Source organism: Marasmius oreades, chromosome 9 (assembly GCF_018924745.1).
Source record: "Marasmius oreades isolate 03SP1 chromosome 9, whole genome shotgun sequence".
NCBI lineage: Eukaryota > Fungi > Basidiomycota > Agaricomycetes > Agaricales > Marasmiaceae > Marasmius > Marasmius oreades.
The window spans coordinates 2406621-2430303 of NC_057331.1; the positions used below are offsets into that span (position 1 = coordinate 2406621).

General features: G+C 47.6%; 9 protein-coding genes across 13 annotated transcripts; 4 read left to right on the plus strand and 5 right to left on the minus strand.

The window, feature by feature from the left end:
* Positions 1-811: 811 nt before the first annotated feature.
* E1B28_013679 (uncharacterized protein) lies at positions 812-3805 on the plus strand. Its single transcript, XM_043158850.1, has 15 exons — positions 812-991; positions 1060-1139; positions 1203-1238; positions 1295-1898; positions 1963-2081; positions 2141-2196; positions 2270-2300; positions 2357-2378; positions 2437-2441; positions 2500-2529; positions 2584-2663; positions 2721-2841; positions 2987-3069; positions 3139-3172; positions 3318-3805. The coding sequence occupies exons 1-15, from the start codon at positions 876-878 to the stop codon at positions 3365-3367; spliced, it is 1467 nt and encodes a 488-aa protein (XP_043004205.1). The 5' UTR covers positions 812-875; the 3' UTR covers positions 3368-3805.
* Positions 3806-6414, minus strand: E1B28_013680 (uncharacterized protein). Of its 2 annotated transcripts, none has more exons than XM_043158852.1 (4): positions 6116-6414; positions 5887-5961; positions 5549-5832; positions 3806-5502 (listed from the first exon to the last, which is right to left on the minus strand). In XM_043158852.1, the coding sequence occupies exons 3-4, from the start codon at positions 5554-5556 to the stop codon at positions 3933-3935; spliced, it is 1578 nt and encodes a 525-aa protein (XP_043004207.1). In that variant the 5' UTR covers positions 5557-5832; positions 5887-5961; positions 6116-6414; the 3' UTR covers positions 3806-3932. The 2 variants fall into 2 exon arrangements, with proteins under 2 accessions (XP_043004207.1, XP_043004206.1); XM_043158851.1 differs by having other exon boundaries at positions 6112-6414.
* Positions 6415-7950: 1536 nt separating this feature from the next.
* Positions 7951-8430, plus strand: E1B28_013681 (uncharacterized protein; the record flags this gene model as incomplete). Its single annotated transcript, XM_043158853.1, has 1 exon — positions 7951-8430. One exon carries the CDS (start codon positions 7951-7953, stop codon positions 8428-8430), a length of 480 nt encoding a protein of 159 aa, XP_043004208.1.
* A 1349-nt stretch (positions 8431-9779) lies between these two features.
* Positions 9780-11930, minus strand: E1B28_013682 (uncharacterized protein). Of its 2 annotated transcripts, none has more exons than XM_043158855.1 (3): positions 11499-11930; positions 10453-11437; positions 9780-10392 (listed from the first exon to the last, which is right to left on the minus strand). In XM_043158855.1, exons 1-3 carry the CDS (start codon positions 11848-11850, stop codon positions 10323-10325), a joined length of 1407 nt encoding a protein of 468 aa, XP_043004210.1. In that variant the 5' UTR covers positions 11851-11930; the 3' UTR covers positions 9780-10322. The 2 variants fall into 2 exon arrangements, with proteins under 2 accessions (XP_043004210.1, XP_043004209.1); XM_043158854.1 differs by having other exon boundaries at positions 9967-10392; positions 10458-11437.
* Positions 11931-12033: 103 nt separating this feature from the next.
* Positions 12034-14636, minus strand: E1B28_013683 (uncharacterized protein). Its single transcript, XM_043158856.1, has 11 exons — positions 14150-14636; positions 14007-14094; positions 13833-13926; positions 13605-13781; positions 13534-13552; positions 13338-13472; positions 13229-13284; positions 13127-13173; positions 12619-13069; positions 12376-12552; positions 12034-12288 (listed from the first exon to the last, which is right to left on the minus strand). The coding sequence occupies exons 1-11, from the start codon at positions 14443-14445 to the stop codon at positions 12209-12211; spliced, it is 1620 nt and encodes a 539-aa protein (XP_043004211.1). The 5' UTR covers positions 14446-14636; the 3' UTR covers positions 12034-12208.
* A 339-nt stretch (positions 14637-14975) lies between these two features.
* On the plus strand, positions 14976-16484 carry E1B28_013684 (uncharacterized protein). Its single transcript, XM_043158857.1, has 2 exons — positions 14976-15139; positions 15209-16484. The coding sequence occupies exons 1-2, from the start codon at positions 15083-15085 to the stop codon at positions 16037-16039; spliced, it is 888 nt and encodes a 295-aa protein (XP_043004212.1). The 5' UTR covers positions 14976-15082; the 3' UTR covers positions 16040-16484.
* Positions 16485-16515: 31 nt separating this feature from the next.
* On the plus strand, positions 16516-18871 carry E1B28_013685 (uncharacterized protein). Of its 3 annotated transcripts, XM_043158858.1 has the most exons (9): positions 16516-16649; positions 16714-17074; positions 17135-17393; positions 17506-17557; positions 17699-17939; positions 18089-18138; positions 18194-18206; positions 18345-18571; positions 18630-18871. In XM_043158858.1, the coding sequence occupies exons 3-8, from the start codon at positions 17205-17207 to the stop codon at positions 18562-18564; spliced, it is 765 nt and encodes a 254-aa protein (XP_043004213.1). In that variant the 5' UTR covers positions 16516-16649; positions 16714-17074; positions 17135-17204; the 3' UTR covers positions 18565-18571; positions 18630-18871. The 3 variants fall into 3 exon arrangements, with proteins under 3 accessions (XP_043004213.1, XP_043004215.1, XP_043004214.1); XM_043158860.1 differs by lacking the exon at positions 16516-16649 and having other exon boundaries at positions 16745-16987; positions 17039-17074; positions 18089-18206; positions 18635-18871; XM_043158859.1 differs by lacking the exon at positions 16516-16649 and having other exon boundaries at positions 16745-17074; positions 18089-18571.
* Positions 18872-19192: 321 nt separating this feature from the next.
* E1B28_013686 (uncharacterized protein) lies at positions 19193-21359 on the minus strand (the record flags this gene model as incomplete). Its single annotated transcript, XM_043158861.1, has 6 exons — positions 19193-19378; positions 19445-19717; positions 19780-19998; positions 20068-20610; positions 20665-20747; positions 20807-21359. The coding sequence occupies 6 exons, from the start codon at positions 21357-21359 to the stop codon at positions 19193-19195; spliced, it is 1857 nt and encodes a 618-aa protein (XP_043004216.1).
* A 569-nt stretch (positions 21360-21928) lies between these two features.
* TEF5 (translation elongation factor EF-1 beta subunit (eEF1B)) lies at positions 21929-23200 on the minus strand. The gene is made up of 7 exons (XM_043158862.1): positions 23081-23200; positions 22633-22954; positions 22448-22577; positions 22379-22395; positions 22308-22323; positions 22167-22256; positions 21929-22114 (listed from the first exon to the last, which is right to left on the minus strand). The coding sequence occupies exons 1-7, from the start codon at positions 23137-23139 to the stop codon at positions 22107-22109; spliced, it is 642 nt and encodes a 213-aa protein (XP_043004217.1). The 5' UTR covers positions 23140-23200; the 3' UTR covers positions 21929-22106.
* Positions 23201-23683: the final 483 nt, after the last annotated feature.

The window sequence follows — 23683 nt, forward strand, 5'->3', positions numbered from 1 at the left end:
CTCGAACTTCCCAGTGGCTCCATGATTGCACCACCTTCCTAAATGATTATGCCTTTTCTCAGCTCAGGGACCAGAGATTCGTACATAGCGCTGTTCTCGACACTGTGCTGGCTGGCAGTGTATTTTCAATAGTCTAGGGTCGCTGAAACTGGCAAAGATGGATGGGGCTGTGTAGCCCACTGTACATAAGACCGCTGTACTGAATACATGTCAAAGAATCTATCATCCATTCAAAGGTCCCTTGTGACCGACGGGAGGATTGGATGGAGAAGATGTAGGTAGGCCACGCGAAAATGATGCCGCGAAATTGTCACAACCAATATTTGTCGCGGGCCCGCCGCTCATTCATGAATTCTTCGGACACCTACTGACTCCTGGATATATGGGAACGGAGGCCTTCAGAGGCCTCGCGGGTTCGCGAAGATCTTCAACCCAAAACTTCTACGTTTAACCTCGATTCATCACAATTGACGTGCGTTAATCGGAGATTCCGTCCCGGTGAGATAAAACGACAAAATGCCAGATGTCCTACACGAAACATGATGGTTTCATTTCAATTATCCGCTCGTCATGGAGAAAAGCATTTCAGTAATGGAGGTTTCGCCTGCAAAAAAAAAGAGGGGAACATAGAACGTGTCGAGCTTCAAGCTCTTCATTAATCGTTGCTAAAAAAGAAAAGTGTTTGATACAGAAATCAGATTGAATTTACCATAAACGAAAAAATTGAATTGAATTTCTGCCTGGGAAATTTGGGTTAAATTTATTAAGTTTACTATTTTCGGAAGAGCTATAGCCTTCTATCATAATACCATTGATAATGAACATCCTTCTCTCTCTCTCTTACCTTCATCTCCCGACCCCTTGAGGTTGACCTAATGATGCGATCTTTTGAAGACGATCCCCTCACTCGAGCCATTCTCCCACCTCTAAACGAATCCCCCGAAGCGCGTCATGCAAGAGAGCGAGCCGAGGCTGAAGCCAAGAACATCAGGTTCGTTCGATCTTCCATGGAGCACTTTCGTTATGTCGTTAATCGCGAGCCTTTGGATTCTCTTTCAGTGACGAGATTGATGAACAGATCAGGAGGGAGCGAGAGAGTGATAGGAGGAAGAAGAAGCCAGTTAAGCTACTTCTACTAGGTCAGTAATAATGACTGCTTGCTTGTCCAATCATTTAATATGGGCGTCTCCTCATTTCACAAGGTCAAAGTGAAAGTGGAAAAACTGCAACACTGAAGAGTCAGTTATAAATCGAAAATCCTCTCTTTCGTCGCACTCACGAAATCTATGACCAGACTTTCAACTTACGTATGGCCACAAGGAATGGGCGCAAGAACGTTCAGCGTGGAAGATGGTTATATTCTTCAATCTCGTCAGGAATGTCAACACTATCATGGACATTTTGGCTCGCGAAATGTCTAATTCCGCACACGCAACAGACAGCGATGAATCATCGGACGAAGCACGATTTGGCAACTCTCCGCTGGCATTCAAAGAAAAGCATCGACTGCTGAAACTCCGATTGGGCCCACTCCGTCGAATACAAACAGACCTTGAGCGGCGTCTCGGATCTAGTGCTGTCGAGCCTGTCTCCACTTCAGTGTACACAGCCGCCCCTTTCGGAAACAGTACACGCTCCGATGGCGGGACGCTCCGACATGAATTCTACATTAATTCCAATAATGGCTGGAAATCTGCACTTGACAAGGTCAAAGTGACCATGCGTCCCGGGCGGGCTGATATTGCATCTGACTCGCTTCGCAAAATACGTGGTGTCGACGATGAGATTTCCGAAGTGATCGCTGGGTGTAGAGATGATATGAAGGCAATATGGGAAGATACGACCATTCGTAAGATGTTGACAGTTACCAAGACGAAAATGGAAGAGTCTCCGGGATTGTGAGTAATCACTTGACTTCGTTCCTTGATATCCTGACATATCCTGACACATCCCTTTTCCAAGCTTCCTTAATGATGTTGAACGAATCGCAGTGAACGATTATGAGCCGACAGACGACGATATCATCCGTGCACGGTTGAGAACATTAGGAGTGCAAGAGTATAGAATAACTTTCGATCACGGTAATGGATTATCTGCACATCTTACTCTCATCCACGTCTGATCTCCCCGGTTCTGCCAGGTCGATCGGTAGGTCAGGAATGGCGGTTATATGACGTTGGGGGTACTCGAAGCTGTGTAGGTTTTCCTGGGCCCTTTTCCACAAGTCTAGAATGATCTCATCACACTTCTGCATTTTTCTGATACTCAGCGCGCCGCCTGGTATCCGTATTTTGAAGACGGTGAGTACACTTGTCGCTGATATTCGAAAGTTATTGATGATATTTGGGCGTACCAGTACATGCCATCATTTTCCTTGCGTAAGTCTCCTGTTTTCTCTTGCTCATCGAATCAGACCCTTATCTGATTGATTTTCAGTCCAAGTAAGAATTGAGTAACGTTTCTGTTAATGGGAGCTGGAAATTTAACTTTACCGCCTAGTCTCGTGTTTTGACGAAAAATTAGCTGAGGGTATGTGTTAGGAATTACGTCCTTAGGCTTTATTCATGACCAAATCGCCTCTAGACCGGCGGATAAACCGACTGGAAGACAGCTATCTCCTGTGGCGCTCGGTTTGTTCATGCCAGTTACTCGCCCGGACTCAAGTGAGCCACCGCCCAAACTTCTCCCCGTATATCATCGTTATTCATCTCGTTATACAGCTTATTTTATTCTTAAACAAAACCGATCTGCTAGAGAAAAAGCTAATGGGTGGTGTTCGAGTACGAGACCATGTTCCTAGCTTTGGGGATCGCAACAATGATCTTCCTTCGGCCGCAAGATGTAAGTCGAGTTGCGTTTCTTTTTCAGACGGGTTCTCTCGTTATGTCGTTCGCTAAGCAGGCCAAGTGATCTGACACCGGTGATAATCACCGAAACTCTGCTTTCCGTTCCATGTTTGTCCGCGTTGCTGATGAATTGCAAATAGATTTCCAAGCACACTTCCGCGATATCTTGAAACAACATTCACCTATCCAGCGTCCATTTATTGTTCATCTTACCTCTGTCATCGTACGTACAGCCCCGTCTCTCTCTACAACTTTGATTCGGAATGTTGATCTAATCTTACTTCTCCCATAGGATACCCGTGCCACTGCAGTCACATTAGCGGCTGGTAAGTCTAGCTTCAACACTTCAACTTTACGCATCTGCCACCGCCATACATCTTGTTTCTGCTGCGATGTTACAGTGGTCTACAAAGCGATACATGATTTCCGTTTCATTTCCCTTCACTGATCTATTTTTTCTGTTTCTTTTAGTGGAGGAATCCGTTCTACGCCACAATCTGCGCCGCGCCGATCTCATGTAAAGGCAGTCTGGCGTTGATGATGTTCTATGGTTCGCTTCAGTGCGCGCTCGTTGTTTTGTGGGTTGGTGTCCTTATCGATCTATACTACTGTTCCCGCTTGCTTGCTGCGTTCCGACATTCCTTTTTGCTGTCGCACTAATTGTAACACTAGAAATTTCGAGCTTTTCAGGCCATGATGATATGGACTTTTTTACATCGTTGTTCGCTTTTTGAACTTGCACTTCTTCAGATATCATTCATCTTTGAAGAGTTTTGTCTATCTTATACTTTGCATTTCTTTCATTTATTCGATCATGTCGTTTGCTCGCAAGACCTATTTATGTACTATACGATATCTTTATCTTTCCCTGTTATTGTATCTCCACATAACATTGATTTACTCGCTATTATTTATGATATCTGTACTCTAAATGATACTTGAAACCGCTCGTTTCACAACTACTGCACTCGGAACAAACTGAATTTCTGTCCGTGCTGAAATACGGTAATAAGTTTGGAGTTTATATCCGAAAAAATGGAAACTCCCGAAGCCCTGTAAGTCTATGTCTGAATAAAAAGTCTATCCCTACATCGTCCTGTTCTCAAACGGTACTGGTGAATTCCTCAACGCGGGACTCGAAAGTCTACTACGACTATCGGACCTGATGGCTCCTCCAATAGCCGCAGAAGACGATCGTCCTTGATGACCTCCATTTGTCAAGACCGAAAGATCAACTTCTTGCCCAGCCGCACCCCCATCATCGTCACTATCAGCGGGAGTCTCCGCTCCACTCCCAGGTGCGCTTCGACCGCCAGAAACACCAGCACCACCTGGGTTTCCACCCGGTGATGGTGTTCCACCTGGTGACATTCTTCCTCTCCGTGCGCGCCTTGCGTGGAAGGTCCTACTCGCGGTGGCATTTGAGAAAAGCGGAAGAAGGTATCTTTCATCCAAAGCCTGAAACCACTTCCCATCCTCATTCAACACATTACCCTCCCCAACACCTCCCGTAGGCGTCGTGGGCGCACTGTTACTATGCCCGTATCCGTGTTGATCTCTCCCCTGTGAACGATGAGCGCCACGTCCCGCTAAAGGCAAAATCTCCGCATCCGAGTCCGAATCCGACAAAGACGCAACCGAAAATGCACCCGCGTAAGTTTCTTGTGGAGTATGGCTATTATGGTGGTGGTTATAACTCGGACCGTAATGGGTACCAATTCTGGCTGCATTTCTGGCATAATGTTGGGCAGGGGCGAAATAAGACGAGTCTTCTCCGTAGTAGTGGTCATCGCCAGTACTCCCACGATCGCGATATCCTCCCCAGCCGGTTCTTCGACCGGCACCACCCAGGCGGATCCAAGGTTCTTCGTCGTCGCTCTCGCTAGCTGCTTCGTCTTCGACTCCTGTTTTTATACCGAGCACTTGCAGCATCCTAGCTGTTGTGCCGCCAAACAACAGGACGGTCAACACGACGACAACGAGTACTGTCGTTCGTAGGGTGTGAGCATTATTTCCTTGAAATCCGGCTGCTAATGCCACACCGACAGCACCACGTAGACCTGCCCAAAACAGCATCATTTGGTAAGAATGCGGAAGCTCCTCTTGTCGCTGGCCTCTAGCATGCTTTAGGAAGAAGTTGATAAGTCCTGACAAAGGGAAGACCGCTGCATATCGGGTAAAGATAACTGCAACGGTGGTGATAGCGATGAAAAGCGGCTTGACGTAGCTACCGACACGCTCATCGTTCGTGTTGGGTGCAGAAGTGAATAGTGTTAATCCGAGGTATATGAAAATGAAGTTTTCAGAGAGCTGCGCAAGGGTGGCGAAGATGTATTTTGTGGTACGTTGCGTTCGTTGGGACATTGTATGGTAAGCGTAGTGTTTCAGTGTGATTCCGCAGAAGAGGAGAGAGACGATGCCGGACATGGTGAGGCCATTGGAAAGGAAGTATGAGGTGTATGCAAGGAGCGCGACGAGGCAACTTTCGATCTGAGGGTAAAGGGATAAAGAGGAGTGTTTGAGGATGAGCGAGGTAATGAGACCAATCGCGACGCCAAGGGCCATAGAGACGCTGAAGGAGAGAAGGAAAATCCCAATGCCGTGGAAGATGGATTGGACATAGATTTGTTCCGTCCCATGAAAATGTGTAAGAGTCCTGTTTGGGATTAGAAACCGAAACACCCAAAGTAGTGTTCACTCACTCGTACATAACGATACTGACTGCATCGTTCAAAAGACTTTCACCAAAGATAATGGTGTAAAGCTTAGGATCCACCTTGTATTGATTGAAGATAGCCAGTATTGTTACTGGATCCGTGGCTGAGAGGGTCGACCCAAACGCAAGGCATTCGACCAACCCAAGCTCAAGCCCTTCCAGCCCAAGAAATTGGTAAATGTACACAAGTATACCCACACCTACAGCCGAGATGAATGTCCCGAGAAAGGCAAATGTAAGAATTGATCCAAAATTGCGGAAAAAGTTCTCCTAGGTACAAACGCGGATTAACGATGATATGACCTCATCCCACGGGCTGCGCACCTGCTTCAGCTCATAACCCGAATTGAGAATAATAGGTGGAAGGAGAAGATTGAAAAACAGTGTATGTTTGAAGGTCTAGAGAGATTATAAGTACATCGTGTCAGAATGCTGGTAGTAGCAACCACAAAGGTTCGGTAAGAGTAGTATTCTGGATAAACCAGAACCAACCTCTCTACCTGGTAGGCGAGAAATGGACTTGAGATATTCAATAGAACGAAGTCTCACCAACATTTCTTGCATCACCGAACCTGGCCCGGCTATCCTAACGATTAACCCCACAGCCATGCCCGCAAAAATTGAGACCAGAGTCTCATGAACAGCTCTTATTCGTTTGATTTGGAGGTAGTACGACGTCCAGAGACTGAGAATGAGTAGTATGCAGACCAGAAAAAGAGACCAAGACGAGTACCACTCCTCATCCGTGGCACCAACAGGAGGACTGGTAGATGGAGATGCTGCTAAGAGAGAGAGTGATGGTGAACTCGACATTGTGCAGCGCGTCGTTGCTGTTGACGTTGAGAAAGCGCAGAAGTCGATTATGTAAACACGCACTGAAACAGAACTTTGTCTACGACTTTGACCTCACCGTTTGCGTTCCATGCGTATAAGGTATATCCTCTTTTAGTGTAGCTCGTCGCTTTGAAGCGTTTGACGAGTACATGGTACGTTATAGCTTCCAGGTCTCCCCTCATTTATTTATGTCAAACTCAGACAAGTTCACGAGTCAGGACCTAAATGGAATGACACAGCGACTGCGGCTAGTGGCTGCTCTACTTGGGTATTCAATCTAATTGATGTAAGCTGCCCAACGCTACCTAACTAATTGGCGTCCTTCAAGTCCTGGATTTCAGCTTTCGCGTCTAGTGTGCAACCCATAAAGCAGAAGATGAAGCTTCAATCGCCCGACTTGGTAATTCCGAACGCGAATCTTGAGCCCTCGGAATTCAACAATGCAAAAAACTCGGTTATTCATGAACATACGATGGCCGAACCACCTCATTCGTCTTCCTCGTCTCAGGCCTCGAACGCAACTCGGACAATACTTCGGTTCCACCGACCGACCCAGCAAAGCGTTCACCCAACGTGAACTTATCGCCTCAAGTGCCTCGTTCACGGTGGAGTGCGCGGTCTGGGCTTCTTAATGTCGGCGAACAAGGAGAGCGTCGAGTTGTGTGGTGATGGAGGGAATACGTCGCTCTCAAATATTTTCATGTCCATCGGGTCAGGTTCACGCGATGGAACTATTCGCTGGAAGTAGTTCTCGAGATTTGGGTACTGCATGAGCCCATTCGATATCTTCGGGTACTTGAATTGAGTTGAGGTGCAGCTCAAAGGTTCCCGTTCAAAATTTCCTCTCTTGGTGCTTGAGTCTTCGGAACTTGGTACCCTCACGAATCACAAGTCAACGAGGAATTGCAGCTATTCCAGACGAAGAAAGGTTGCGTTCGATGTCTTGAAGGGGGTTACAATCTTGCACGCCCCTGGCATCGTGCACTGGGACTTGAAGACAAGAAGTACTCGTTGCTGGAATAGGGATGCCAACTCCGACATTGCGTATACAACAAAGCTAGCCGACTTAGATGGCTCTGTGATGGATTGCGAAGAAAGCTCGCTGCATATGGGAACCCCTCCTTATGCTACGCCCGAGGCTCGAAAGGCAAATTCGACCGCAGGAGGGAAGACCGACTTTTATTCCTTCAGCCTTCAATTTGACGAACCTTTTGCGGTGGCGAAAACCCGTTCACATTATCAGCCAAGAGATGAACCTGGTCACCGAGTATTCAATACAAGCAGCTTTAACAGATGACGGTTGTTAGGAGATTTACCTAGCGAAGGCGTGGTATTGGCGTGTACACCGTGCGTTGAACGTTTGGTCAGAGATCGACATGCCCGCGCTTAGAGAGCGGATGACCCACTCGATTGTGCGTGGCCATGTCAAATGTATCGCTGAGGCGAATTAGACCGCTGAAACGTCCCCAGATCGAGCGGAGAGGTGTCAATGGGGGCAGACATCGACTCGCATAGTACCTATGTCCGGGCAGTCGCTGCTGGGATCGCGTCGCCATGCGCCATGTCGTTAGAGTGGCCGTTGAGTGTTTCAAACGTCCTCTAGCACATCCGGGAAGGGTTTCGGAAGGGGCCACACGATTGACGAGATATATGTATTTGTCAACGAGGATGGCCATCGGTTGTTGCACAATTGGGAGCCTGAAAGCTCTTCTATACCTGGTCGAAACGTACTCGATATTCCGAACCAACCACGCCTCTCAAGCACCTGTACTACGTGCATGTCGATCTGGACAGCTCGATTGTGCATTGTACTTGCTGGATCGAGGAGCTTCTCTGGATGGAGATAGCTATGTAAGGGGGACACCTTTGTACTGGCTCTGCGCCTTTAGCGAGAAGGGGATTGCGGCTCGCCTTGTCAGAAGCTGGGAGCAACTCGCCAGTACCCCTCTAAATCGTGGAATACGTCGTCCCAATTTCCGATTCTGGGTCGATTCTGAGAACCTTTTCTGTCTTCCCGCTTCCCCTCCTTTCTAGAATTGTCGTTACGAGGAGTCTACCTCTGTATGAACTCCGCCAATTCCCGGAGTCGTCTAGAACAACTTGATGCACATTCATCGATATGTCCGGTTGTTTTGGCAGCCGCGTTGATGCTACCTGGCATCGATGTCAACTCCCAGAGTCCTGTCTGGATTTTCGGCGAGTTGGAAGTGTTGTGGATAGCGATGAATAGGCAGGTGACGATGCAGGATCCGACGGCAATGTTAAATCCCATCACAAGATGTTCAGCAGATGCAAAAGTAGTGTAGGACGTTGAGAATTCTGCCTGAGCGAGAGGTTAAATTGAGAAGTACAGAAGGGGAGGAAAGGCTTCCGCAGAATCTGTTATCATTCAACAACGTTATGAGCCGCCTGGTACTTGTGGAAAGAAGAGATATCGTTCGTTACTCCCGCCGTTCCAACTCATGGGCGTGCTTCCAGTTCGATTTCGAAGCTGCCCGAAAGAACGAGGAGTTCAGTTCATGTTCCGACCATTTCAATGTTGAGGTCCAATTGAGATTTCTGGCCCTATTTCCAACCTACTCTATTATCGCGCCGAAAGACCGACGTACAGTCGACCAGGTTCATATATCGCCTATCTCTTGGACATCTTGGGGTTACCTGTCGAAATTGACCGGTGTCCTCACCTAGGGAAATACGCATCACTCCATTCAAAAATGGCTACATTGATCTTGCGAAATTCTATTTGGAAGGGGAGCAGATCTGTATCTTTCGTGCAGTCTGTGTGTGTGGATTGGGGCCACTATCGTTATTCACCGACTCGGTCTGCATGGGCATGACAGAGGAGTATGCTTGGATGAAGAAGGTCGATCGCTCATTCCACCGGAAATTCTCGATGCAAAGCTGAACTTTTGCCTAATTACGGATTCGCGAGGATGGTCGGTTTTCCACCTAGTCGCCTATCGAATACCAAAGACGGCTGCAGAAACGTGTTGTGAGTGGGATAATTAGGACGCTTCTGATTTCTGTCGGGAAAAGATTGACTACACTGTTCCTGGCTTTGGAACCGCGTTGTTTCTTGCATCCTTTTCCAAAAGTTGGCGGTCGTTTCGTAGTTGGTGGAGCGGGTGCCAATCGTTTCTGGGTGAAGGGCGATAGGCCTCAGATTCCGAAGGAGGCTGTGGGGATGTACCCTGGTTTTGTGGATGCCATGAGACAGAACTAGCGGTATGTGATAACCGAGCTGCGGATACAGTAATTTGGTGTGGTGGAGGAACGTTGACAACTCCGGGTGCATCCTCAAGATATCCAACAACTACAATTCAATCCGTCTTGAGCAGTGACCGACGAACTTGCATGAATTCATCTACGGGTAGGAGAGAAGAGGCCGCGGTACTCATGGAAAGACCTGAAATCCGGCCAAGCTACAGCGAAGGTCGACTATAATTAGATAAGAAACTGTTGCACATATTCTTTGGGTATCATGTCTTCCGACTTATATACAATTGCGTTCCCGTGTACGTTTAGAACTGTCTATATCAATTGTTCATATGCAGAGAAAAAGCAACATAAGCGGCGAAGTGAGAAAGATTGAGCACGAGATAATTATGAAACGGCATCCCACAATCCCAGCCCTACAAAGAACAAGCCCAACGAGACCAGAAGTCCAACGTACACCACCGTGTGTACTCCCAACCTCGGTAGAGCCACTTCGGAGTGAAGGACATAAATGAGGAATTGAAGGATGATGAGAACGGGGACTACAAATTTCAGGTAATCGACGGATGGAATCGAAGACGAAGAGGGTACTGATGAGGCAGATAATGAGAAGGAAGGGAACCACGGAGATGAAGGTGGAGATGGATATGGAGAAAGCGGTCCACGAACACGGCCGTTGGAAACGCTTAGAATGTACACGGCGGAGAGGACTAGCGTGTAACCCATGGAGAGAAGAAGGGAGTTGACGCGTTGAAGGCACGATATGAACGCGGGGATTCTCTGCGAAAAGGGGGGTGATTGAGTATCTACAACAAAGAACAGAGAAAGACAATTAATTGCCTTACAATAAACGGAATTCCATAAACTCGCTCCAAGTCGTCCCTTTTTTTGATGGCAATGAGCTGATCCAAGTCCCTTTCAACCTCGGTTTCCATAGACTCCGCAAAGGGCGTTGAGCCAAGATATGGGTTTCCTATTGATTCTCTTGAACGAGACGGCACAGTACCCGAGAGCAATGGCTGACGTTCGGGATTACTAGTTACTCGTGGTAAACAATCTCGAGCACTGGGAGCTTGACCACTACTTTCCTGGTGGTTCTGAGACTCTCGAACGAAAGTGGGAGAGGCCATCGGAGTACTGAGCGAGCTGCTCCTACTAGTATGGTTCGCCGTATCGCTGTTTTCAGCCCCCCCATTGGTAAAATCCGTATTCGACCCATCGTTACCGCGAATACCGGGTCCGTTCCTCAGGGAGCTCCCTTCCAGTTCTTTCTTCAACTTGGAGATATCAATTAAGACATCCCGGTATAACGAAATGCCCTGATACCCCTGTTTAATACCTGCTAGAGCTTCGAAAACAGCCCATCCCAACCCGGCCCACCACACGCGCCCAAACACGGGTTCATGCCATGTTGGACTGGACGCAAGACTGCCTTGTGGGATGAGGAGAATCGGAATAGTAGATAATCGGAGAAAGATGGACAAGGTGGCGTATGCTAACCCCGAAACGAGAATCGGCGGTGTTACTGATAGCGGGGGTAGGATGTGTTGAGGTGGGTTTGTGCAGTAGAAAAGGAAGGTATGGATGGAGTTGCATATCCAAACGGAGATTCTGAAAATGAAGTCATTGACGGTGTAGCTGATAGACCACGCGCCACCTGAAACGAGGAGTTCTGCGATGGGGAATGGGAGATACGGTGTGTAAGGGTATTTTCCTTTCCAGTCGTCGTGCTGTACTAGAGAGGGGACGAGAGCGAATACGACAAAAAGAATCAAGAACGTTATTGGCGCAAGAGAGTATAATGCCACCAATCGGCTGTATGAGCCTATAACATATTCAGTTACTGCAAAGGAAGGAAAAAACCTTCTCCCGAACGATGTTCGCACCTGCATATAGCCCTTCCTCTTCCAGTTCCTCCTCTAGCTCCGAGTCCGAGCCCAAACTTATCTCATCAGCTTCTCTGTTCTCCAATTCCCTCTCTCCGCCTTCTTCAGCTACACGACTCAAGGGCCGTTCAGATGTATTCGAAGTGAATCTTTGCAATCCATGTGAAAATCCAGTAACTGGAGAATTCGTGAAGTTTTCTACGTCTGACATGGGGCCATCTATCGTTTGTGCATGACTTGATGGAGAGTGTTCGTGGGGAACGGTCCTTGTCGCGATACTCATGCGGTCCTGTTTGACAGCTGCCCGCCGCGAGGCAACAACGGCAGCAGTGTCAATCCCTAGCCTGGTCATTGTTGAACATGGGCGTAAGGGCCGCGAAGAAGGGCGCTTTGTTCAATATTCGACGTTGACAAATGAAAGGGGTCCTCGGTGACGCTATTTCTGTTCGGACTCTATTCGTAGTACCTCACTCACTAGTATTGTGCTGGTTCGTCGCACACGAGGAGTAGCAGGGATTTACGATGTTCTCGAGCTAGACCAGTCAATCGAATTCAATATGTTCAAACCAATCCAGGAGTCGCTATCTGAAACGGACAAAAGACACGGGTCACTTATGAGTTAAAAAATAAATAGAACGCTTTGGGGAAAACAAAAATAACGATAGATGATCAGCACAACATGACCCCTGCGGACCCCAAGGATTCTCCTTCTACTCTGCAACCTTCTTACGCTCCTGTTCCTGACCTCCACGAGCATGTTCACCCATCAATGAGAACGCGAATGGATTTTCTAGGAGAGGAGGGAAGACGGGAGGAGAATGGAAAGAAATCATCAACGCTCATTGCTCCGTGGAACCACCGAAAGGAAAAAACCTACTGCTAACCCAATGGTTCGGTGCGGAAGACGAACTCCCAGTTTCTGCAAACACACTCGATGAGCCCTGCGGTTGATCCCGCGCGTCACCAGAAGATCCTGAAACCGCAGGCATTGAATACTGGGATTGCGATGAACCATGGCCATCACCACCCATCACCACAGACGCGAACGGGTTTTCTATATCAGAGCGAACGATGCAACGTTGTTAAGGACGCTTCCAAATCTGGAACGTAAGATACTCACTACTACCCCATCGCATTGGCACTGAAGATGGAGTTGTTTGGTTGTCTTCAGTCAGTACTGCTTGGGATGGCTCGGTCGGAGGCGGACCAGCTGGTGACTGGTACTGCGTAGAGGCATGTTGAGGAGGTGGCGCTTGCGGTGCCGGATTCGAAGTAGGTGGAGGACCAGGAGGTGGTGGGTACGAGGGTGTAGTAGGTTGAGAAAACCCAGAAAGTGGAGATGACGAACGAGCTGGCTCTACAGTGGACTGAGGGAACGGAGGCGGAGGCGCACCCTGATCTTGATACGCAGGCGGGCTTTGACTGTCCTCACCCCGAGATATCCTCTCAAACGTTTGTCTTCTATACTGAACGAGATCTCTCCGGCATTGTGAGAGAACTTCAGACGCTTCAATGAGGTCTGGCCCTATTCGTTCACAACGAGCAGCCGCGGCCTTGAGTTCTCGTTTGATCTAGAACAGCCGTCAGTCGTCGGTAGATGTAGGAAGAACAGAGTAGATGATATTTACTCGTTCCTGTCCTTGCGCGAGTTCCCTAAGATTGGCTTCCATCTTGCCTGTGTAACGATGGTTCAGGATAGCAAAAACGTTGACAACGGCGAATGCACTAACGATGCACAGCGATATCAGAGAATATGTTGTCAAAGAAGACGTCTCCGAACATCGAACTGAAAGGACTCATTAAGCGCTTCTAATTCAAGCAAACAACACTAGGACTGACATCTCATAGACACGTATGGGCCCAACGTCCCTCACATCTGAGCACGTCTGCCGGGCCTGTTGTACCAACATCCGCGCTCGAGCCGCTGCAAGGGACGCCTCACCGAGCGCACTCCTTTCCATCATGTCAGCCATTCTGAAAACATGCATTCAGCATTGTATCTCTGAACACGCGTGCAAAGGAATAAATCACTCACGTTCCGCCACCATACACGTCTAAGTCCAAGGTCAGTTCAGAATCGTAGGCGGACCGACAGACTATACGTACCCCAGGTCGAGTAACCTAGTGCTTCCTGCATGGAAGCCAAACAGCGGCGCATGGCGGCATCTGCTTGGCTAAGGAGTTGCACAGACCGAGCTTGGCTATTCAGATGTCCTTGTATACCATTGTAGGCCTGTTGTGCGGATTCTAGTTGACTTTCAAGTTGGTCATCCCGAGGAAATTCTGCGTACAACGTCAGTAACCTCAAAAGGTAGACGGTGTCTAGTGAAAGACCTTGCGTTGGACCACCGAAGATCCGATCGTAGAGAACTTGAATTTCATTTTCAACTTGCGTCAGCCTCAGCGATTTCTGGGAAAGGTCATCTTTCTGGAGGAATGGAAATGGAATGTATCAAGTGCCTAAGATCAGAACTCCATTTGTGAACTAAGTCGTTGAAGCCTGCGTACGACACGATTTCCTTCAACTAGCATAGTCTCGATTGTCTTCAAATTCCCTCTTTCCTTCATTTCGTCCTCGAGTGCTTCGATATATTCTCTGTAAACCTTGATGACTCGAGTTCCTGCATGGAAGAACAGTAAACGCTACAAACCTCTCTTCCTTTTCCCTTTTCGCCTCAAACTTCTCCTTCTTCCCTGTCAGCTTCGCGGTCAATCGCCTCGCCGTACTGTCTCTCAACCTTTCATGCTCCTTTCTCTCCTTCTTTGTGACCTTCGAAAATTCTTCTACATTCTGCTTGATCTTCTTGACGCGTTCTTGAAGGTCGGCCAGATACGTTGATTGTTGTGATAGGGCAGAAGGAGCGTACGAGAGCTCATCTTGTAATTTGAGAAGATCGGCGTGATATCGAGCGTTTTCAATTATTGATTGGGAAGTTGAGGGTGACATGATGGTTCTAGCTATAGGGGACGAAAGGCGTTGATTTGAACAGCAATGATGTAATTAAGAGTGGTGCTCGATAATTGTGGGTCCCAACGGGTCCGACATAAAGCTGTACAATTGTTTACATACCTTTTCGTCAGAAAAAAAAGTTGAAATGAGGCTGGCAAAAGTTTTTGTTACTCCAAAGCACATTGCTGCATCAAGAGGGAATCGAACCCCCGGCGGGTCGAGCATCTCACAGCATCTCATTATGGCAACGACCCAGGTTACCACTACCCCATTGATGCGATACAATAAATACTACATGGCTTATCTATCAACGTGTCAGAAAAGAGTAGACAACAATACCAAGTGTCAAGAAACAGCGAATTGTGAAGGTCGGACGTTAAGGAGTTCGTATTGAAGAGTTTCCCAACATTGGGCCCTGTCAGGTTCAAGGTTGTCTAGATGTCTGCAGTCATAGTCACATGATTGTTGCTACCATCACTATTTGGTTCTGCTTGACATGTTGCCGAAAAGAGAAAAAGACCCCAAAACGCCTGCTTAACGTTTTCCCACTTTTTACCTCGTCTACATTTGCCTTTACGACAACCAGTCCGTTCCTTTATTCCTTCCTATCATTCACCCTCCAATCACCCACAAAATGCTCCATTCTCTCGCCATTGTTTCTCTACTCGGCCCTGTCGTGCTCGCTCTTTCGGTGAGTTTTGACGTCGTCCTGGCGAATGCGCTCACTCTGACTCCTATTGCTTATTTTTTCTTCTTGTAGGTTGCGAACGTGAGCCCGACATGCGGTAGTTTCTTGAACTCGCTTGATGCCGACGACTCCTTGAAAGACTGCACTTCAAGCTTAGCCAATGCGACAGCAGCATATGGCGCCGCGAAGGACAACAGTAAACCCATCACCAAGGACAGTATCACAAGCACCCTCGACTCGATCTGCAAGCCCAACGTCGGTTGCTCAGATACCGTGATGAAAGCCAAACTCTCCCAATTCTACGCTAATTGCGGTCCGGAGTTGACGACGAATAATAACAACGATGTCATTGAGCTGTACGATACCGTCTACAGCTATATCCCGTTAAAGCAGTCGATATGCACCAAGGACGACAGTGGCACGTACTGTGTCCTGAAAACTTCTAACGTTGTCCAGTCTCAGCCAACAGTGTTGACCAAACTTCAACAGTACCTCTGGAACACGGGCCCGAGCGCCCTGTCCAAGCGGGCTGACTCTGCCGCCCCTAATATGTCGACCCTTTCCACAACCAACACTGCCTTCCTTTTACTCTCCGCCTCGCTCGACTACAACACTCTCTGCACATCGTGCACTCGTAACATCATGACCAAGTACATGTCATGGCAGTCCGACTCGCTCTATGCCCCTGGCTTGCAAGCCAGTCTGCTTCTCAGCGGAGAGACCACGCTCTACGAGGGCATCACAAAGACCTGCGGTCCTCAGTTCATGTCGTCGAGCGTCCAAGCTGCTGGTGGTCTGGGCAAGGGTTCAAGCTCAAGTAATGGCTCGTTGAAGACCTTCGGTCTCGATCTCCTCGCCGTTTCCATCAGCGTTGTTACCATGGCCTTCGCTACCACTCTTTAAAGGTTCATCTTACCACTCACGATCTACTCCTCCCTACCAGCAGACGAGGCGGTGGGGAGGGTAGTCGTGACGTTTTTTTATTTGTTTACGTATTCATAGATGGGGTTTCTATTATTTAAATCGTATCAAATCTTTTTTTTCTACTTGATGGATATACCCACGGAGTGGTCATAGTACCTTGGGCAATGGGCACATTCATGGTCTTGTAGTATCTTAATTTTTCCTCAGCTTTCCCTTTCGGCGCAAAGGTTGTTTGTCACTACTGCAAGGAATTTTTGAATGTGTTCTTGTTTCACATTCTGTGCTCTGTAACTCTCAGCCTTAATGTCAGCCTTTACGTTTCCTGGAGATAGGCACGACAACTTACAAAACCGTTCACTTGGCGTTCACCTGGATGCCTTACCGTGCGCTCGACCCGGGTAGAGTTTAGCTGCTACCTCACTTTGTGTACCCTTCGTAACGTCAAGCCGCCGCACCTCTAAGCACCCATATGTATGACACTTCTGACGTCGAGTGCGCTAGGAACACCGGTGTGGCTCCGATCCGAGGTTTGCAATTGAAGTCATCGCAAGTATAAAAAGAAGAAAGGATGAAAAACGCTGAATCTCAAGTGAGTCTTCTGTCATTTTCTGTTGTCAACTGATGGGATTGATTATCACGTGACGTGAGGAAAGGCGTACGTCGGTGCCGATGAGCCTTCTTGAACCTTGTCCAAGTTTGAACAGAATTTGCGTTGCCTTGCTGCAAGCTGGAACACCCTCAATACCTGTCGGTGGCATCCAGTGGCACTATTGTGGTAAATATGTTGCAATTGCTTTTTATCGATTATGATTACGGGGGGCGTCCGGGCATGGATGCTTAACAGACCCAGCAGGAGTTACTATTACTTTACACTACGACCTTTGGTACGCACCTATCTCGGCCATTTTGCAGTTCGGAATTCAAACGGTGAGTCTTCCTATTCACCTGTATTCAATTGACACACCGTGCACTTCTCAGGCCGACATATCTATCCATGGACACTTTTCGAGTCAGGTGCTCTTGACCTTTTTCTCTGTCATCATGACGAATTTCTCACTGAGAATCGGCTTCAAGGAAAGCCCGGATACTGTAGCTCGAAGTACTTAAACCGCTTCCGGTGCTTCAAAATTCTCCGAAGCACTTGATGTCTTCTACCAACACTGATCCCAACGTCGCTTTCTACGGTTTCTCTCCTGTGGCCAGGGACCCTGATGTGTTGTTCGACGGGCACCCGACTGCCAGTGGCGACAACCCAAAACAGGATTTGTTCACGATTGAAAATTTCCCGCTCCCAGATTCGTCGCTTGTGCGGGATGTGAAGGCGTTTGTCAAGGTGAGGTCTTTAGTTCTAGACTCGGAGCGTTTACATCTATTAAATCTGCTACGATATCTCTTTGTACTCCAATACGCCGTCGTTGGCCTTTTACTTCTTGCCGGTGGTCTAGAACGAGCTAGATGAACAGACGTTTAATCATAGTAACCGGGTCTACGTTTATGGTGCGTCCCTATGTCTTTCTTCCCATCCTAGTTCTCCGACGGTCATCCTCCATTCATTTTACATTCCCTTAACTTCTCGCCGCATGTGCACCCTCTTATTCAGTCCGAGAACCCCGCTGATTGAAATATAATTCCCAACAGGTGTGGCCCTCACTAAAACCCACTTCCCTCATTGGTCATACGACTACGAAACATATTACCTTGCCTGCCTTCTACATGACATCGGAACTGCCGAGAAGTATCTTGCTACGACGAAGATGTCTTTTGAGTTCAAGGGTGCAATAGTCGCACGAGAACTCATATTTAGTCTTGGAGGCGTGGAGGACCAGGCGGATAGCGTCTGCGACGCGATCGTGCGACACCAGGATATCTTTGTCAAAGGGTAAGCGAACTGTTCTTCTATCATGTCATCTTTTTGGCTCAAGGGGGGTCTTCTATTTTTTCTCCGCCTTATCTATTTTTTTCTTTTGTTTTTTCGCTTCGACTCTCGACGTTCTGTTTACTTCTCACATATTTTTCACACGTTTCTAGAGGCAACATAACAATGATCGGACAGATCCTTCAGTTATCTACCGTTCTCGGTATGTCTATCGTGTCCATTCCACGACTGACTCTCGATCACGCTTCCTCTTCCAGACAACACGGGATGGTAAGTTCATGCTACATCTTTTCCCTCGAAAGTCGAAAAAAACTGCTGATTTTACTAAAACTCACGCCCTCTCTTTCCATTCATTTATTGGCTACCGGCATCTGATTCTCCGCCACTCTGTCGCCACATCATGCATAGTCGAGCCAACCTCATTCACCCACGACTGATCGAGACAACAACAACAGCGTTCCCAAGGAAAGGCTGGTCTGGGCACTTTGCCCGCGTTATTGAGAGGGAGGAGTCGCTGAAGCCTTGGTGCCACACTACGACTTTCGAGGTCCCGAATTGGAGACCTGGTGTCCAAAGTAACTTCGCGACCGACGTACGGAATAACGCGGTCATGAAGCCGTTTGATTAGTACATACGTGAGTTCTTTTTCACTCAATCCCTCATTCAAATCTGGCATAAAGCTGATCTATGTAGGCCAGTGAACCCGTCTCTGAATTCTTGTAACCACTTCTGGTCGGTACCCTCAGAAATCGGACTTGTTTTTTAAGATCGGCGTTTTGACGAACATAGGTGTTTTTTTTTCTGGATTCATTCGTATGGATACGAACATCTCGACTCTTTGTAAAGCAATGATCGGGCTTGGAACGAGTTACCGTGGTACCCACATTTCTATTGGTTACCCACATCCAATAGAAAGTTACTTGCTTTGTCGACTATTTGAGATTTTGAGACTCTAAAGGCGGAGATCTACAGGCTTGGTAGATCTCCGCTTCGGAAATGAAGCCGACCGACAAGTGGCAAAAATAGCATTGAATGAACCTTGAATGAAAGCAATTATTTGCATTAGGCCATTGCCGTGTTCTGTCATTCAATAGGCCAATTCTCAAAATACTGTCCACTCGGTATCTCGATACTTATTTATACATAAAAGCTTCCTATTGAATGTCAAAAAGTGATAATCGTACATTATTGGTATACTCAGCGGGAAACGCATGTTGATATCAAACGACACACTGTCGAGACTCGCATATGTTTAGTTATTGGCCACTCGATGATGGGCACTGATCTGATGGTGAAAGGTTCTTGCCCATACCGAAAACTCCTCCAATCCCGCCAGAACCCGAAGGACTCGAATTCCATGTCCCGACTAGAGCGGCTCCGTAACGGAGGTGTCCTCTGAATGTCCAAGCTCCTAGTCCTTCTAGCACATCTGAGCTGTACTTCTAGTGTACCATAGGAAACTTGTCAACCTCCGTTGAAAACGACTAGAGCTATTTGAAGGTACTCACCGACACTCGTCGGAACGTGATAAGGCCATCTTTCCTGACCCTTCCTATGAATCTATAGGCACTCCACGCTTGCTCATGTTCTGGCAGTGTCTGTTTCATTAATTCCAAATCAGTATCGAGAACATCAACGCCAGGCATTTCCAAACCCACCTGACCGACCAACACGCAGTCGGTCGCCAACGATAATGACGATTGATCCAGCTGACGTGCCCCCTTGGACCCTGAAGACAGTCTCTTGTAAGAAACATGCCTTCCGGAAATCTCAAGCGACAACTATTCAATGACGGTGCTTTTATCAGATATGCTTCAACGCAAGACAGCCAAACACGACTCACATCAGAATCCAAACTAAAGTCGCATGAACCACCACTAGCCGGATAGTCTAATAACACACGCCAAATATCTTCCAATGAAATATCTCCGCAGTCCTGAAAAGAAAAAAACAACGAAAACGCGGCCTGCATCGGTCTTCGACATAAGAAATCCGGTATCTCAAGATCGTTCGAGGCCTTCGAGACGGGGGTGTCAAGATCGCGATTCAATGATGGTGAAACCTTGTAAAAATAATAGAATAAAACAAGTTAGTAACCGTATAACCTTGGAACGGTCTGAATTGAACTCACCATATAATACCCCGCCCACACGCCATCCAGGAATTCGGAAATATAACTATACACGTCACTAGCGTTGGACCGGACTAGCGGCAATTGTCTCAGTGCAGGGACGACGTCGTCATCAGCAGCACTTCCAGTAAGACTACCACGATCCGGGATTAATTCGAGTTTCTGATGAAAAAAGCTTGGATCATGTCGTAGACTTCGTCTTCGATTCAGGTTCGAAGGACGTCCGTTCCACACCGGACGGTCGTCACCAAAAAGTAATGTAGTATAGCTCGAAATGGTACGGTAGTCTTCCATTGTAGGTCCCGAACGTCCGCTAGAAAGAGCTTCCGTCCTGGTAACGGGTAGATGAGGCGGGGCTTGCAGCTTGTCGATTTCTTTAAGGACACATGTTAGCAGAATGGCCGCTGAGGCCGCTGGGGGACATGAATAGAGATCGGCAAGATCTGTCGTTCTCGTAGTTGAATTGCAACCCATATGGGGATCGCCTCGAAAATATTGCTTGGCTTCCGTCGTGAATAGTTTTACCACATCTCTTTCCGATTCCTTGAATTAAACGGTGAGAAGATTGGAACAACTTGAGAACAAAAGAGAACCTACTACATTTATCGACGAATGCACAAGTGGGCGAAGTAATACAATGAGCTTCCGACGCATGTCCTCGGAGAGAATACAGACATCGGCTATTTCATGAGACGTTCGGAAATTAACCCGGAGTTAGATGAGTAAAAAGCGAACATACCTTGAGACCAGTTTAGTATTAACAACCATAACGCCAGAGAGACCTCTTCGCCCTGGATGTGGCGATTGGAATGTCTCAATCCCCCCCTGGTTTCCAGCAATCGCATCAAGTATTCGACCATATACGCCCCAAAACCAGCCGAGGCAAGGTGTGCCTCATTCAACCCCTCGCTCTCCAATGTCATACGCAAAGCAGCGCGTAGATCTTCCCACTCGAGCACATTTTCCTCGAGTAACGACGATTGGGTGAGGCGACTCCGAAGACGCGCCAATAAACGGCACCTGATCATCAGCTCATTCGTCAATGATGAGTCGGTCAATATGCCGGCTTGTAGTGGTAAGCGACGAAGTAGGGCCCCAGTGTCGAATTTACTTCGGAATAATCGAGCATAGAGATGTGGCGCAGCGACGGGGGAAAGGGAGTTGTACATTGCTGAACATGTGAGGAGAAGGGAGAGGAGGTCACGCTGAGGGCTCAGTATGTCAGAGGATTCAAGGAGGAACGCAATGTTTTGGAGAACATCTGGTGGAACACGCTCGAGGGGTGAATACATAACCGGGTCTGGTTATGGTTTGCAGCTATAGCCACGATCAGCGGTTTTTAAAGGTGTTTAGCAAGCGCTAGTAACCACAGCCACGGAGCCTTGGTCCTGTAAATTCTGAGTTGTTGAATAAATGGGAAGCTGCCTAAAATGGAATGCAAAAACGGTCTCTTCTCATCTCGCCTTGAGCGAAATGATGACGGGAACAATTCCCTTCCTTAGGCTGGAAGGAGAGATAGGCCCAGGTCGCCGTTGTTCAATATCCCCGCTTAAGTGAATCGTTCATGTCGTACAAGGGGGTCAGCGCTATGCGCCACCTCAGGTGTAAGTGTATGAGTTCCCTTTGACGTGTATCGCCGAATAATCGAACAATCCCACCTAAGATATCGCAGTCCATTCCTATGGTCGAGACCTACCAAAGTAGATTAGACAGCATGTACACGGCAATAATTCAACGTGAGTTTACGTTTTCTCCATAACACCAGCAGGACTCGTGGGCACGAATGGGCATGGATTCACGGTCGGCACGAAACAGGTCATGACAAGCAGTACGAAGACAGCGGGAACGCGCTCTTTCATGTCCGGCATATATATTGGGATCTCACGAGAAAACAAAACATATCACGACGGCAGGTGTTCCTGATCGACTCTATGGGAGTCTCAAAGTGACCAATAGAGGTAGCTTACAATTTATATCATGATATGATTGATACAGCGTAGGGGCACAGGGTGTGGTAAGCTTGAACTGAAACTTTATATCTACAATTCTGGAGACAAGGTCATCTTCAGAATCATAGATGATAAACGATGAGAACGAACTTTGCATGGCAGCAATATCTGTGCTCTGGACGTAATCTTCGATTTCTTGGATCTTCTCTTGGAGTTCGTCCATCGAAACCTTCTCGTCCTCTGACAGACAGAATCAGTGTCTAACGTATGCGGCTAGAAAGGGCTACTCACCTACGACAAGGGTCAACTAAAGAAGACATGGAGATTAATTCGACTCCTCGATGTATTGGAAATGAACTAACCTGAAGTTTGCGAATACCTACGAAAGATAGCGTTAACCATGTGAGCAAAAGACGTGTAAAGCCTCATACCGTAACCAATAGGGACAAGTTTGCTAGCACCCCAGACCAATCCATCTTGCTCTATAGCACGGACGGCTTGCTCTAGCTCCTCCATGTTTGTTTCGTCATCCCATGGTTTGACTTCGAGGGTAACGACGGACTATAAAAGTGTGCTGCCGTCGTGAGCGTATGTTCGATGATAAAATAACACGAACCTTGGCGATAGTCTTGGGTTTGTTAGCTTTCTTAAGGTTGTACTCGGCAACACGTTCAGCCTTGATACGCTCGGCTTCAGCATCTTCTTCCTCATCGTCGCCGAAAAGATCAATGTCATCATCTTCCTCAGCAGCCTCACCTGAGGCAGCACCTGCTAATCCACAAAATGCCTCTCCAGCCTTGCTGGATCCTGAAAGAGAAGCATGCTCCGCGGCGTAGGAGTCAATGTGCTTGTGCCATCTCCTTACGTTTGGATAAGCAGAATGATCGAGGTTGGAAATCGCCTTGAAGACGTGAACATCAGCCTGAGAAGGCGAGACACTAAAGTAATAAGTCAGTAAGACCGAAATGAAAAGGGAAAATATGCTCAGAAAGCCAAGTATGATGTATCGCGATGCACGATTGTCTAATCGCTTGGATTTGTCGAAGTAGAAGTGACCGACTCACCCTTCAATGTAGGACCTAGAAGCGAGATGTTCTTCGAGTTTTTTGAGGTCTACGGACATTTCGCTGGTAAGAGGGAGAGAAAGATCGATGAAGCGGAATTTCTGCACGATCAGTGATGATGATTATCGAAATTTTACTTGAGGGCCGGTCGTAATCGACATCTTGTGTACCAAACATGTACAAATCCAGAGTGTAACAGTCAACGAGCCTAATACTCCTCTAGGCTTCCTCCAAGTCCTACTTTCCTCATCCTCCTGCAAGGCAATGGTGATTTAATACACGTGTTTAACTCCGCACTGGCCTTGGACGTTACCTTTAGCTCGGCTCTTGATGCTAGTAACTTGTGGACACAGGCCCGAAACACGCGGTCACTTTTACTTTGAGAATAGGCTTTTGCGATATTCCTTCAGCCACCTTTTTCCGATCTGAAGTACTTCTTAGAAGCTAAAGGTCTCCATGGCATGCCAACGTGGTCCTCTCTATTGCTCTATATCATCCATTTATTACTCCGATCAACACATTTACTGCCCATCCAAAACAAAACCTGACATATCCCCAAAAACCCAACGATGATCACCATGCATGGGTAAAGATGCACTGGAA